The sequence below is a fragment of the Patagioenas fasciata genome, chromosome 3, assembly GCF_037038585.1.
Source record: "Patagioenas fasciata isolate bPatFas1 chromosome 3, bPatFas1.hap1, whole genome shotgun sequence".
Taxonomy (NCBI): Eukaryota; Metazoa; Chordata; class Aves; order Columbiformes; family Columbidae; genus Patagioenas; species Patagioenas fasciata.
Window position 1 is genome coordinate 82,385,514 of NC_092522.1, and position 16,544 is coordinate 82,402,057.

At 37.4% G+C, this 16,544-nt stretch overlaps 1 protein-coding gene across 4 annotated transcripts in view; it reads left to right on the forward strand.

Annotated features, from left to right (window-relative positions):
- Positions 1-16,544, forward strand: part of ASCC3 (activating signal cointegrator 1 complex subunit 3) — a 263,881-nt gene that overhangs the window by 231,679 nt on the left and 15,658 nt on the right. For all 4 annotated transcript variants that reach the window (XM_065835259.2, XM_065835258.2, XM_071806703.1 and 1 more), the window contains exon 37: positions 9,772-9,996. In XM_065835259.2, the coding sequence (XP_065691331.2) occupies positions 9,772-9,996 (225 nt within the window). The remainder of the gene's footprint in view (positions 1-9,771; positions 9,997-16,544) is intronic.

Here is a 16,544-nt window from a genome sequence, read left to right on the forward strand (position 1 = left end):
AATTTAAGTAGCTCAAATCCAAATGGGATCTTCCCAGACATCTGGTACTGAAAATCTCTGTTTCCTTTGTCTTTTAAAATAAGTTCTTAAAACTTTATACCAGAGGCAAAATATGTGGAACTCTATGGTCAGTTATCTTTCCATTTCATTTTTTAATACAGTTTTTAAAATGTAATTTAGATAACTGCATATGTTTACAGGTAGAAAACACACAATATGTCTGTGTAGGAATACTGAGTCAACGGTATTCCTACAATACTGCGGTGAACATCACCAAGAAAAATTATCACTTGCCATCCAAAAAGGGTTGGATCTGCCCTGGCAATGCATGGTACCTGAATGGGATGTTCTGTTAAGGTCATACATGGTACAAGGGCATTTTTGTCATGTTACTCACTGTATCAAACCTCTGGTCATTCATGACAGAAGTGTTAGAATTTCCTCAAATCAGGTACACTGAAACACTGATAGGTTGTCCATTTGTTTAATGGACTTCAATTAGTTTTCCTTTTACTGTTTTTTGTTGTTGTTGCTGTTGTGAGTACACCTGTTCCTCAGCCATTAGTGTCTTCATTCTCTGCATTACCATGTAGCTCTAGAGTTATTCAAAACATTGGGCCAGATTTTCAAGCAAAGTTAATCCACATAGTTACACTAAAATGGGTGGAGATGTGCCAGTTTTTATCAGCAGGGAACTACTCTTACTGAAATTGACTTGCAGCAGCTGTCACTTCCTCTTACAGTTCTGTTTTTTTATTATTATATTAAACTATTTTCATTTAAAAGTGCTCAGAGTGAGACCAGTAGCATTGGCTTGCTGAAAAGACATTGTGCATGTAGGCACCTTCCAAGTTTCCCATATATTTCTGCCAGTTTGTATTGTTCTTGTATTATTCTGGGCTCGAGCCTCTCTTCAACAGAGGCTGCAAGTCATTTCACCACATGATGACAGGTATTCATGCCTGTGAACTTTTTATTCCCTTTTGTCTTTGGTCACATAGTAGTCTAGATTCAGAATTTAATCCGGTAGAAAAATGCAGCAGTGTGCATTTGTGTCTCCCCACTACAGACGGTGCCACAGGTCAGCAGATCTGAAATCCAGTTTTGAACGAACAGAGCTTTTACAGCTTGCCATAAACATTTACAGTATGTATGGGCCCCCCTGCACATAAAGAATTTGTAGCACTTACTCCTGTCTCCATGCAGAGTAGCATTAGCTTAATGCAGAGATCTGTTAACTTCTTCCCTGAGTCTGGGCTCTGCTCTGGAAGATCCCAGTGGAGGATCAAAGCCAAAGATGGGATATGACTGATCACTTTCCCAAGGACAGCTTTGTGCCAGGATTTGCTGTTACAATTTTTATTGCTATCATCATCTCAATCAGCAGTTGAGCCAGCTGATTCAGCCAAGCTCAGCTTCAAAACATGGACAACTGTCCAAATGAACTGAAGTAGATTACTCATGACAATCAGACTTTTGAATGCATACTCAGACAGATTTTCCCAGTTTTGTGTTCACACATTACTGAGTTCATGCACTGAAAAGCTTTTCTGTATTAATGCGATACAATTAGTTTCAATACAGCCAAAAGCAGTTGGTTTTAAATCTTTCCTATAACATGACTTGAGATTACAGGAGAAGAACGTTGTGGGTCACTGCCCCATCTAGGTATTAATATTAAAAAAGGTGGGGTGATGATAATGCATTCAGAATGTGCAGGTTCAAAGCGTTCTTATGAAAAGTAATAGGAAAAGTCAGGCATCTTGGAGAGGCAAAAATCTCAAATATACCATTTCCAGTGATAAAATGTAATAATTCTCTCACATCATTATAATTCACTTTATAAATGGAATTTATACCATTCTATTTATATTTATTTGCTATGGTCGAAGTAACTTATTCTAGGTGAACAGTCTGTATGCCATACCAGTTTCAGTTGTTTGCCCTTATATTTGTCCTACTTCAGCCTTCTTTTGTGTTTATTTTGCCTTAAACTGTGCAAGTGTTGCAGGCTTACTTATAATCAATAATTTAACTTAAAAACCTGAGAGTGAACTAAAGCCACCTCTATGGAAGTTGTACAGGCTTAATACTATGAAAGTACCTACACATCTGGGAGGAAAATGAATGTATTGTAAGAACAGTTTTTATTAGAACTGGCCAAAAACATACCACTGAATTATGCCTGTGATTATAAACTTAATGAAATATGGATTGTGAGAGTTAAGACTTAGAATCATTAATTCCTTGTTTTAATGTTTTAGTAAAGTACGCGGTTTAAAAAAAGGAAATCATACTGAAATAGAATCGTTTCTAAGTTTATTTTTTACCATTTGGTAAACAAGTTATAATGATTGTATTATCTGTCACTGTATCTTCCTCTACACCAAAACCTAGCTTCTCTGAAATGCTCAGGAAACATGAGGGAAGGGAAAAAAAAAGGAAATCTACTTTCAAGTTAGTATAGAAGTCCTAAGAACCTTTTTTTCGTGTCAAATTATTGTTATTTTATATAATTCTCCCTCTTTCATGTGCTATAATGCTTACGTTTTCTTTTAGCAACTCTGTGCTGAAGCAGAGGTCTGTAATTTAACTTTGTACGTTAGGAGTTCCCAGATTTGCCAGGTCACTCTCTGCTACTGGTAGCTAATATTGCTGACCCCCTCTTGCTCTGTGCGCAGTGGCAAAGGTCTTTCAGACTCCTGACCCCTGGTCATCAGGAATGTCATCAGTAGTTTGTAGTTTGGATGTTTTAAGTAAGAGGTGAACTTGTGAAATCTAAACCCTTCAGGGTGATCACTCAACTGTTTCATTGCCCTAGCTTGTACTTTTTATTATGTCAGTAATTCTAAATTTGTGGTGTTTATCATATGCAGCTATTTAAAAGCAAAAATCAAACACTTGTCAGTTTAAAGTGAGAAGTCAGAGAATACAATGAGGTATAATTTCTCTGATCACCAACATGAGGGCTTGATAAGCACTGTAAGAACTTTTAACTTGTATGTTCTAATAAGTTGTGTTTGTAGATCCCATTACTGAAGTGTGCCCCTTTCAAATCCTGAAAGATAGTTATGAATTAATTTTTTTTTAAACTAATAGATTGACATAGTTGCATGATGATGGGTTTTACATCTTTATCTCTTCAACTTCTCATGCTTAGCTGGAAATTTCCAGTGCCCATTTTGGTAAGTCTTAAATCTAGAGTCCAGGGTAGCCCAGCCTCACTATTTTGCTCCTACTAGTTAATTGGGTTAACTTAACAATTTGAATTCTGTGAATTTTTTTGTTTTTTGACACATAGCTTTTATCTGTGAAAATGCATTAACCACTGATTAAATAATAAATAAAAAGTTAGTGTTTGTTTCAAAGATACTGAGCAGCCCTTATTCCTTGGACATTGCTCTCCATCCTACGCGTATCTGTTTTCCTCCTGTCATTTTTCTGAAAGTAGAGAGTACTCTGACGGAATACTAGAGAAGTGGCCAGGTCATTTTCCTGTTATACAAGCTGGAGTGGAGAGTTGGAGCAGGCAGAGTCCCCAGTGGGAGGCAGCAGTGCCAGAGAGGGATCCCCCCTTTTCCCGACCAGAGACAGATGCTGCCCCGGGGCTGCGGCTCTGACTCCCCTGTGCCCCACAGTGCAGGGGCAGGCATGGGGCTTGACTTTCAGCCTTTTGTCCCTGCGAGCCACCCACCTGAGAAGGAAGGAATGGGAACCCAAGGAACTTCACTGCAGGGTTGGCTTTTTTATAGAATCATAGATCAGTATGGGTTGGAAGGGACCTTCGTGGTGGATGCCATTGGATTGCCCTGCCACATACATGTGCATTTGACAGGGAGAAATGTTATATGGAGCTTGTTTAGAAATAGTCTCTGTGATGGATTACAGTATCATGTACTAAATATACTCTAAATTTGCTTGACAATTTTTGTTGTCTTCTTTTGCATCATATTAGCCAGTCTTAGAATCATAGAATCATTTTGATTGGAAAAGACCCTCAAGATCATAGAGTCCAACCGTTAACCTAACACTGTCACTAAACCATGTCCCTAAGTACCACATCTACGCATATTTTTAACACCTCCAGGGATGGTGACTCCACCACTTCCCTGAGCAGCCTGTTCCAACACCTGACAACCCTTTCGGTGAAGAAATTTTTCCTAATATCCATCTAAACCTCCCCTGGCGCAACTCAAGGTCTCTGCAAAACTTCAACCTGTTCTGTTTCTTAGTGGGGCCTGCCAGGCTGCCCCAAAAATCTGGAATGTCATTTCTGTAAAGTTTGTCTTAAAAGTATATTTTTACATTTACAGAGTGAGGAAGCTCTTTGTACAAATGTCCGCTGTCTAAAAAAAGAGCTTCCAATCTGAATATCCCTGTGTTATGCAGCAGCTTCAATAAGCTGGTAGAAATGTAGAAATTACTTCTTTTTTTTTTTTTTTTCTATAATGTGGACCTTGAAAACATATATCATGTTTGTCCTTAAAACTTATAACTAGTAATATATGTTTATAACTGTCTTTAACTGGGATGTTGTCCTAGACCTTTTATATCTAAGAGTAAAAAAAACCACCCAAACATTTTAAACTTTGGAAGTTTGAATTATGTCCCATAAAGCTGAGACCAAAGCATATACATTTATGGGCTACCAATAAACTCCTTAAAATAGGAGTTTATAATGGAATCAGTAACACAGATATAATTTTCAGAGCAGTAATTCTAGCAAGTACTTCTCCAATTCCATTTTTCAATCTACTTTACTTCTAGTGTGAACTGAAAAACAGTTTTTAAATATGTGTTCAGTTTGGGCTTTTTTGCCCCCCCTTTTTTTTTTTTTTTTAGCATATGTTTTCTCACGTTTGTTGTTTTTCTGGATATAAATCCAAGCTTGATTGTGCACCAGCTGCCTGCCAGGATGCATCTGTGCAAATTTAATGTCTTTCCTTATAAATCAAACTCACACTTGAAAATATGAAGATAAAATGTAGTATAAATATTATTATTAATTTATATAATTTTAATAATATATACTTTTGTCATTATTATGTCACATAACATGGCCTTGTGCTATTTAGAAGAGCAAGGGCAAAGGGAGATCAGCTTGGGAACTTCAGTTAAGGGATTTTTTAATTTTCCTTGTAATATAGTTAACAGGGTCAAATGAAACTTTTGTCAGCACATGAACTGAGATACAGATATGTATGTAAAGCCAGGAATAATTTCAAACATTTTTAAGTGCAGAAGTTCAAGTATACTCAAAAAAATACAGAATTTGTGAATCTGTTATAAGACACTATTATGCAGTTAGCTGGCTACTCACAAATTATCAAGGCTTGCTCTTTCTCTGTTTCGGCCATGCTAATTTTCTCTGTCCTGTCCTAAGGGTAACATAGGTATTGCCCAAACGAGGACATTTACAGACCGCTTTAAGTAGTATTAGAGTCCAGCTACTTGTGGAAGTTACAGGTCAGGATGTTGCACTAAAATACTCTGTAGCAGTTTGTGCAATGGAACAAAAGATGAAAGCCAATTATATAATAATATTATCATTGAGCGTATATTTGCCTATCCAGTTACTTAAAGATCGAAGTATGCTGTTTTCGCTTAGAAAAATAAGTTGCATATTGGCATACCTTTGAACTTCTGATAGTAGAGAACTAAAATTTACTTCATAATGTATTATTGGTGTTAATTGCAGAACAGCTGTAAAAAAAAAAAAGCAGCTTATTTTTTATTTTTCATTCTATGCACAAATTATTATTTTTGCAGTCCTTCAGCATGTACTCAGACTACCAGAAGGTTATGTGTTTTAAACCAAGATTCGGGTAAAGAGGATGCAGTTACTGTATTAGCTAAAAATTATCCTTATCTTTTCTCCATTTTTATTCTTCTGGTAGTTACTTTTAGTACTAGTTTACTGCAAGCTTTTTGAATACTTTAGCTTAATGACTGCTAATTTTGATATAATATTTTCTAAGAATGCTTTTCCCTTGTTTGTTTCTACAGCAGAAACTCAAAAGAGAGCAAAACACATTGCAGGTGTGCTAAAGTTGAAAATACGGTGTTTAGGTTCACTGTACCTATATAAAGAAAAAGAATGTACAGATGGTCAGTCAATTCTAAGGTAGTTTCAAGAAAAGCATCACTAAAGAAAAGAGTGCTGGCTCAACTCTGGAATGTGAGAAACTATTTTTGGTTTGGTTTAGACCCTCATTGTTACAAATTAATCAACTGCTCTTTAAAGTCTAGAACTCATTAACTTTATAAGTTTTAGTGTTCCCATGACTGAACTTAGCTTAAAATATTCAAGTTCACTTTAGTTGCTCACCTTGATCCCATTTCTGTCTACGTTCCACAAGTATCCTCTTCCCTCTTGTAGACAGATGTCAAGATGTAGCTACTTGAGATTTAAAATATTTCAACAGGTTTACATGTGATGTAGTTTGTAGTTCACTATAAATCAGTAATTCCAGCCAAACTTACACATTTTGCGGGTAGAAAGAAAATCTGATTTTTTTCTAGCCCTACGGACACTGCATAGCACAGTACTCGCCATGCTGGATACCTTATTTAAGTTTTAGTTCAGTCTGACTCCTCAAATGCCTCGTAGTACCAGAAAACTGCGAAAGATATATTTTAAAATGGGATGAGTTGTTTACTTTTAGAACAATTCTAACAGTTAAAGTAAAGGGTGATGGTAAACTGCATATTTGGAACACGCTTGCAGACAGGACTCCAAGATGATTCTATGGCTAGTGTTATGCAGGAAACAGAATTCAATTATCAGAATAGCACTTTGACCTTGTACAATGTAACTACCGAGTTTATGCAGGTCTGCGTGTGATTTTTCTCACTGGCAAAGCAAGTTACTCTCTCCTATATAACCCTGCATCACATACAGGTTGAAATGTAGGTTTGAGGGGACTGTTTCACCCTCAAAATGATGCAAGCAGTCTCTAATGCCCAAAAGAAGATATTGGGAAAGTCCATCACAGACCTGTAGAAAGGAGAGATGTGGCATGACTACCAAGCACATGATTGCAGAACACATAGCTAAAATTCCTAGTGATCTCCTGGTATACTCCAATTTGTGCTTAAGTGTGTAGGTGCTTGTAAACATATTATTTGCAAATGAGCCAAAATAGTCCTGATTAAACGGAAGAAAAAAGGAACGTGAAAAATGTACAGCAGTGCTTTGTGGTTTAACAATAAAGTTTGTATTAGGTTTCTTGTCTTTAGAAAGAAGATTAATGATTGATGCGTAATTTGATCTGTTTCTTCAGCCATGGAAATTAGAATAGTATCCAGATACAATGTACTAAAATATATAATACATATATATTGTGTGCAATAATTGAAGCTGTAGCCTTTGCAGAACAGATTGAGATTCAAAATGAAAAGGAAAACTAAAATGAAAAAAATATTGAGTGAACAGCAGGGCCTATTTGAGGTGATTACAATGGATGTTTCTTTATTCTGTCTTTTCTTGTGCAACCTGAAAACAGTAGCAGGGGGTTACAAGCAGAGTTCATCACAGAGTTGTCAATCACTGTCATTTACCATTTTGCAATGGAAGATGTCTTTATTCAAGGACAGCTGGGCAAATCAGAGAAACAGATTTGCAGTTAGTAGTCTGTCCAGGCTACACTAAGCAAACAAGGACAGGGCAGACATACTGGCCTCTCACATAAAAATATAATGGACTCTGCTGACCTCAGTGCCCTCCATTCAGCTTCATTCTCAGTCGTATAAAAGCTTCACTACCCATTCTCAATTTCCTTTAATTACCTACATGATGCAGATAAGAAAATGAACCTCACTTACTTACAGTCAATGATCACAAACAGGAAATTAAGTAGGCAAGTTGTTTAAAATAAGAGGAGTGTTTTGGAGGTAAATAAAACATGTGCTGGGCAAGAATTAGGGAAAATGCATTTTCAGGAGTGCCAATTGGTCTGGAGTGACTTGGCTGATCCTTCTTTCTGCTACTTTAAACTGCAAAGCAAAACTTAAGTAAAAAATCTCCTTGGTAAATATTCTTTAAAATATCTTTGAAGGAGAAGCCAGTTAAATAAAAAGAGTGAAGCAAACATGCAGCCTTCTATAGGACTTAAAAAGATTGTGACCTCAGGTTCAGAGAATAAATGACCACAGTTTTCACAAGAGATCTAGCAGAGACATCCAGGATTAAGCAGCAGTTGTCTTTAGTCAGTCTTCACTTCTAATCTGCAGTCTAGATATGAAATAGATTAATGACGTTCTGATTTTCTTTTCAAATCTTAAATTGCCTAATACTTATTTTTCCTTTTACATTTCTATCACAGTTTAGGCGTAGTTTCATTGTATCATTAAAGAAAAAAAAATGTGCTGTCAGTTTTCAAGGGAGTAAAAAAGAGCTATATAACTGATTTTAGGAATTGTCAAAAAAGAATTCTATGTGTTAGGATATTAATGAGTGGATGCGGTACTTTGCAAGTCAATTAGGTAGTTCTATTAGGTGTTCTAAAATTGCCATTTTTCTTTATCTCGCTCTGCGTTGGTTACCGTTGTGACTACTTCATTAATATGGATTTGCAGGAAGTCTGACTGGAGATTGAAGACTAAAACTCATATCTGTAGTCTAAGAGGAATATAAAATCCTGAACACTTTAATTTAATGGTCTCTGGTAAGTCCATAGTTTGGAAGATATTGCCCTCAGGGCTACCCAAATAAGTTTTTATTTTATGACAAAAGAAGTACAGTCTTTTAAATTACAGATGGAAAAGATATCACTTACTATAAAACTCTTATCTTTACTTGCACCTTTTATACTTCAGAAAGATCATCCTCATTCCAGGCAAGAATATGTACGCATGCATGCACAAGAGGATTTTGTGGAGGAAAAAAAATAACCAATTAAGTCACAGAGCTGACTCTTCAGCCTCTTCTTGTAGTTCTTAGGGTGCTTCTGTTGAATTTTCTTCTAGAGACAGTGGATTTCCCTAGCAGGAGAATGGACATCTCTGCTCTTGCTGCTAGACGTATTTGTTCCTCTCAGCCCCAGGGATGTTGCTACTCCTAACTACATTTAGCGTACTTGTTGGTGTGCAGCTCCTTTTTGCAACAGTGAGAAAGTTCCTAGACAGCTTTCATTTTGGCATGAATGGTATTAGTCCCACTCTGGAGCACAGAGTACAGCTTTCAGCACCTACTTAGAATTTTGCTTTTTGCTTTGATCGCTGATCATCTGTTGCTTAGACACTGACTGCTCAAAATATTGAAAAAAATATTGAAAATATATTTTAAAAGAACCTTACCAGAGGTATTTCAAACCCACTGTGTTTTGAATACAAAGAGAAAAGTAGAAACCCTGAAAACTGAAAATGTCAATTGTTGACTTCCTCATAGCTAACCTTACAACGTTTTTGTGAGCCAACCAGGGTGCAATACCTGTAGAAGGTCATCTCAAATACTGACTCCACCCATGAGTGTATTTATTTCACTGCTTTTATTTTCTTCTTTAATATCAAAATCAGGTCTGTGAAAAAAATTTTAAAACCTATAGTTGTGTGAATATTTGTGAATATTTTACTAGCTATTGTTTTCCCATACACATGATTTTGATAAATAAGTACCCCTTTTAAACATTGCAGGGCTGCTATTTTAGCAATTAAATCCAACTATAGTAAATTCACAATTCACTGCATATACTTTTAATGTCTCAGCAAGGAATAATGATTATTCTGAAGTTAATTACAATGGTTAATTCTTTTTTCTTTTTTTTTTTTAAGAATGCTGATGAGTACACAGATCTACCTGTGAGACACAATGAAGATCAGATGAACAGTGAACTGGCAAAACATCTTCCAGTTGAAGTCAATCCCCATTCATTTGACAGTTCACACACAAAAACACACCTCCTGCTGCAAGCCCACTTCAGCCATGCTATGCTACCTTGTCCAGATTATGCAACTGATACAAAGACAGTGCTGGACCAGGCAATCAGAATATGTCAGGTAATGCATTTTAATGTTTAACTCTTGTTGGCTTTACTGTTTACTGTTAGGATGTTGTAATATATAGAATATAGAAAAATCTGAAGATTTCTTGCAGTCTTGTGGAGAACTGGTACCACACAGTGTGATACCACTTTGTTTAGGGAGGAACTAGATGCCCATAAAGGTGCCAGCTCTGCAGAACTGGAGGTAAACAATCTTATGGTAAAAGTCTGTGGGACTCTGGTTGGTGGCAGCTGTTGCCATAGGGCTCACCTCTTTCATATGCAACAGCTTTCTATCTCTGTATCGTGTTATGTTGTACATAAGTCATTCCTTGCATGGGTGTGGTCCCTGCAGGTTGTTGTGTTGATCACCAAGAACCTGTCTCCCATGGGTAATTTTATTCTTATAGCACCCAAAAGCACTGTGGTCACTGCCAAGCGTAAATAAAACATGTTTTGGAATGTGAATTAGGACAAGAGAAAGGGTTTTTCTCTAACTTGTGAAAAGATATGCCTTCTGTTTCCTAATTGTCACAGAGCCAAAGAGCACACTTTTAAACACAGATTTTAAACTCAGTCTGGAGGCTTGTGACTTTTACAGTTGTACTGCAGTCACAATCCACAGAAACTAAACTGACCGTAGAGAACACTGGTAACAAGCAATCACATGCACAGCTGCATGCCTCAGAAGGATTTTAAAGCAGCAATTTGAGTTTGGAACAGAGTGCTGCCGTACCTGAAAAGCGCATTTACAGTTACAGCAGGAAGGGTGAGCTCTGGTTGACGCAGAGAACAGCTGCCCCTCTGATTCTGCCAGAAACGAATAATATTCTCTTTAGCAGAACTGGACAAAGACTCATTCACAGGTTCTGGAAGATCAAGTAGCCTTCAACAAACCATTCTTTTTATCTGCCTCCATTCACTCTCTGTAAAATAGGGACAGTAATTCTTTCTTCCTACAGTTTTTGTTCACTAAAATTTTAATATTCTCAATGATCTATATGTCAACTGTCAGAATGGGGCTTTGATCTTGTTTGAAGCCTGATGGCAATTTGGCAACTGCAAACATCGTTGTGTCAAGCCTACCAGTTTGTAAAGCTGCGCTATGAGAAATTATTAATCAATGCTCTAGACAAACAAAATACCGAGGACAATTCAGTGTCCAATGATTCGGGTGAGTCTCAACCTTACACTAGCAAAAACTGCAAGCTTATAATTCTAATATCAAATAAAGCAAAACTAGTTAAGAAAATGAAAGTAGGGGGCAAATAACACCACAGATGTTATTGCTACACAGTCTTAAACTTGGCAACCAGCAGTGCTTGAATGCAAGTCTACTCCAAATATTCAAATCAATAAAATCATGGTGCTGATAGCTTCAATGTATGAACAGTTGTTATTCATAATACTCAGTTATTAAGAGAAAACAACATCACTTGCTCAGATGAGGAAATTCACCTTTGTCTTAAAGAAATCACATACTTAAAGTTCATTTAGATGATTGTGGAATTAGTGTTTGGGGCGTAACTACGTATTTGGGAAAAGAAGTAAATTGAAGATTCTTTACAATAATTATTTTGCTTAATATTTATCCTGCTTTGCTAGGAAATATATTTTTTAATCCTGTTACTGCATAATATGTATTTCAGAAACAATAATCATTCGGAAGAAAAAAAAACTAAAATATTCAACAGTCCCTTTAAGTAGAAATAGAGTTCAGAGGAATATCATTCCATACTGTGCCTTAGCGCTCTGGCCCTCAGTTAAATACTACCTAGTGTTACATATACAGTAGTCTTAAAATAAAAAAAGCAAGCATTTTTGTATTTTGAAGTTGGCGCATGGTTTACATCTCTTGGGAGAATATTAGTTCCATCTTATTAGTCACGCTTCCCAAACAAAGGTTAAAGTTCCCAGAATATAAGCAATAGACAGGGTTACACTTTCAGTACTGGTTGTTACCTTTTTCCTTAGCACTGACCTGCTGATGAACTCTGGGTCAACAGAGGTGGAAAAAAAAAATGTTAGTTGTGAGAAAAGGAACTGAACCATAGAAGGATCCATTGATGACCATATTCAGTGGGTGATGTTCTCTGTCTGTGTGAACACGTGCTCACACCACCAAATGTAAAATTCAGCAGTGAGGTGGGAATTGGTTTTGTGTTGAACTTTCGTTTATTTACTTACAAAGTACTTTATCCCTTAAGGTTGTATAGCTAACCTGAGAATTGTGACCTGAACATAAACTGTTATTTTTGCTGGCAGGTATGTGAATGACAGACTTTCCGTATCAGCGCTGCTTTTCTGATACAAGAAAGCAACATCTTTCAAAGAGATTTTACAAGTGGTTGTACCTTGCTAGATACAGCAGGGCTCCATCCCAGGTCCACTGCAGAGCAGATTTGCCTTCTCTAGCCGCAATACATAAGCAAGCCACTTTCCAACACAGGCGATTACGCTTCTCCACTCTTCAGTGGTGTCTTTCACCTGAATCAGCCGTCTCTCCTGTCCTTCCTTTTGCATCCCCCCTATTGTGTCCTCCCCACCATTCCTCCAGCCTCCCTGAGCCTCTTTCATCACCAGTGACTTTAGGCTGAGTAGTGTTAATGATCAGAAAACTACATTAACAGCATCAGATAGATAAATGTGGCTGATGGATTTCAAGTAAGATTCTATTTTCTTCTAATTAAAAAAAAAAATGCAACCATTCTTAAATTAATTTTCCTGAGATGTCTCAGAAGTTTTGTTCTTATGTTAGAATTCTGTTGATCTGTACTCACGATGAAAGATAGGAGTCAAGCATTTAACAGAATTTGAGGAGTTGTGGTGCTGGCTCAGTAATTGTAATTGTTAAATGTAATTGTTAACATAGAAAATGAAAGAAATATACTCTGATACAGACTTTCTATAGTTAGCATTTGTTAGCTATAGATGGAGTTTGTTATAGCAGGACAAAATGTATTAGCTATTTCCCCAGGATGAAATACAGAATTCTTTCCTTTTTACTGGAGAAATATGGGGAATAGCAATATGTAACCGTTTGGGAAGTGAATGCCTGTCTGCTCCCACACCTTTCTCCATAATGAATGGCCGCTGAGGCATTGACCAGACTGAAGGAATGTCCCTGTTCTACATTGAAAAGCTCAAGTCAAAAACTAACAAGTTTGTTATCAGTGACAGGCTCTCACAGATAAAACACAGAAGGTTCCCATGGCTCTAAAAGTCTGCCATGACTTCCTATGTGACCTTGGCCAAGTCATTTGATTTTTATTTGCTTCTGTCACCTTTAATAAAACTACAGTAGACTGCATGTTCTCTTCAAGCGCAGCGCTCTCTCTGCTATATTTTTACTGAGGAAAGATAGAGGTGTCAGTAAGATGGTGCTGAGCACTTTTGTAGCTGCTCAAAATCAAATACTTCTCTGCTTCCTGCAGAAGAACATCAAAGAATAAAAATTCTAATGAAATTATTTGTCTAATATTTTTGTAGAATTATTACTGTAAAGACAATACCCCACCTTTTTTCCTATCTCTGATATATGAATATGTGAAACAGACTAAATCTAATCTCTTTTTTACTTCTTTTGTCAAGCCTTATATTTTGTGACTGTGTATTCAGCGATCAGTTCTTACTCTGCTGTTCTAAGACTATTGCCTATATTTGCATTAATTGAAATGGATAATTGAGGCAGTAATACTGTCAGTCTTGGATTCAGCAGGGCAGTCTCTTCTAGGAAAGAGACTGCTGGCTTTGCATTGGGATTGGCACAAGCCTCCACTTGTAGTATAATCGTTGATAAAATATTTTAATATTGCCAGGAGCAGAACTGCCATGGAGCTCAGCTTTAACCTCTGAGAAGTGTTTACCTATGGATGTGTTAAACGCATCTCAGTAGGGTACCTGTGTAATGAGAGAAGATGGACATGAAGTCAGAATAAAGGCTAGTTTGCACGGGAAACATGCACATCCCTGAAGCGAGGACCTTGTAATGCCATCACTGATGGCCTGCCTTTCTCCATCACGGTACTCCTCTGGAGAGTCTAATTTTGACAGGAAAGAAAAACTATTCGGGTTAAACACTGCATTTCCTTAACTGGACGATGATGTGCCTAACACTACTTTAGCCTTTCTAAAATAGTTCTAGTTAGTTGTTTCTGGTCTTTTAAATTGCAGCTTTTGTTACAGTTCTGCTTCAGAGAATCATCTTTGTGGGACATGTTCAGAGTCATCAAATATTGCACAAATATGCTGTCCAATTCAGCTGTCTTTAAAGAACTAGCTTACATACAAAGTGCTCGCTCTGCTAAACTGCAGCTGCTCTGGCTGATGGTGGAGCTGCATCTACCGCTCCTCACGCCAAAGTCCTTCCCGGCCATCTCAGCACAGCTGTCAACAGCAGAGGTGCCCAAGCTGCAGTTCCCAGATAATAAGAATGGGAATGTTCCTCAGCTCTGGACTTTCCATCCTCCCCAAACCTCCACGGTTCTTAACAGCCACTAAAACTATTGACCTGGGGAACCATATCCCATGGATCATTTGTTTTCCTGCCTACGAGGAAATGGAGAAGTCTTATAGATCTGAAGTGTGTTTTGAGCTCCTGTGTTGTCTGGTTAGTGCAGGCGTGCCCATGACTTGCTGCAATGGCCTGTTTTACAGTGTGTGTGCCAGATTTGCTCAGAAGTGCCCAGGGAAGGAAATTTTTTTTTGTTTGTTTAATGTGTGTATTGACAACTATAAATAAGTTGGCAGCTCTACTGAAGGAAGGGAAGAGAATCAAATTAACTCCAGAATGCAGAGGATTATTCAGAAACAAGTGAAGAGCAGGGGCCATATCTCTTTAACTACTACACGTGTTCTTTGTGTATGTGGTAGCATTCCAGTGATAGCACCATGTTTGCAATGTTACTTAAATACTGGTTGCTTTCATGGTTGGATGGCTACCCATTCTACATTAGAAGAGTGGAAAGAATAGGATAATAAAAAGAATTTGTAATGCATATGCTGGACAGTAATGCTCATTTATAGATACTAAACAGCGATGGATAACTCCGTAGTGAATGTACCCAGACACATTGGGGTGGAATCACGTGCTGCCTGCTGCTCTTTTGCAGGTCCGTATGTGGGAGAAGAGCAGGTTACCTTTGTGGCAGTGGTGTTGGGGTTTTTGCGCACTGTGGCTAATTGGTGAACTGGTGTATGGAAGCATCTTGGTGACAGTTTAATGATGGTTTGGTGCTGCTTATATATAATTCCTCCCCCACCCATGACAAACCTTTTCCCAGTTGGGGCTGGAGGAAATGAGTAATGCTTAACCCATTTGTGTGATCAATTCACTTAAGCAGCTACTGTGAAATGTTAATCACAACTTTAATTTGTACTGCATTAGCATTTTGATTAACTTGTAGGCTTGCTAGCACACTTGAAGCACTTTTACTCATAGTTACAGCTCGGAAATGACTTTTTGATTAATTAAGTTTGTTAGACAGCAGCTGAGCTTCCTGAATGCTAACCTTATGGGGCTAAAAGTTCAGGAGAAAGTTACTGGGAATAACTGTTGCTGTTGAAAAGGATTCTTGTGAATGCACTCAAAATTTTAATTATTGACAAAATATTACATTACTACTTTGAAACTGACTTTCAACTCTAAAGAGGGCAGATTTATTATGAGAAAGATGCTGTATATTTTTCATGGGTTTGTTAGATTGTGTAAGATTTGGAACAAATGCTGTCCTTAAGACATTGTTTATGTTAGGAAACTGGAGTTTCTTGCTGAGAGATTTTTATCAAAAACATTTTATTGTATTTACAGTTCACTAGAATAGGAGAGAATATCAATTTATTAATTAATAATCTCAAGATAAATCAACAAGTTCTGAACATGTTGGGTTATTCCCTACCAAGTTTACATTGCTAGTATCACATTCCATAGCTGCTTTGCTCTCAGTAATACTGTCAAAAAAATAAGTCAGTAAGAACCCAAGAGCTGCACTCCACTAACCATAGGCAGTAAGTGATTTGTCCTTCCGCTGGTTCTGATCATACTAATAAAGTTACTATGGAGGCTAAAGGATGAATACAGGGATAGGAATCTTACAAAGCAGCTAGGAAGGTCGCAATTTGCATACATCAGTGAGACCGTTATGATGATGGGAGAATGAAGAATTAGTCTCTCCTAGGGAGTAGCAGAGCATATGGAAGAAAGAGATTAATATGCTGGTAAAAAAGTGAAGGGAAGGGGGATGCAGAGTGCAGTATAAAACGATAATAATCCCTGAATGGGATTAATTACATCTTATTCAGTATATCTCTGATAAAGTACAAGGGGGAGGGGTGGTCTGTAAGCTGTAACTATACAGCTGTGTGTGGCTGATTTAACTGATCTGAAAGAACTCCTCCCCTTCCCCAAGTTAATACATTTCTAAAAAGTAATCTTGGACTAGATCTCTGAAGTGCAAAGGTTCTGTAGATACCTGTTTTACCAGTGTATAACATACAAAAGTTAGTGACCTTAAAACCCTCTGTAAGACTTCTTCAAATAAATTCCAACTTTTCAAGCCAGTTGTC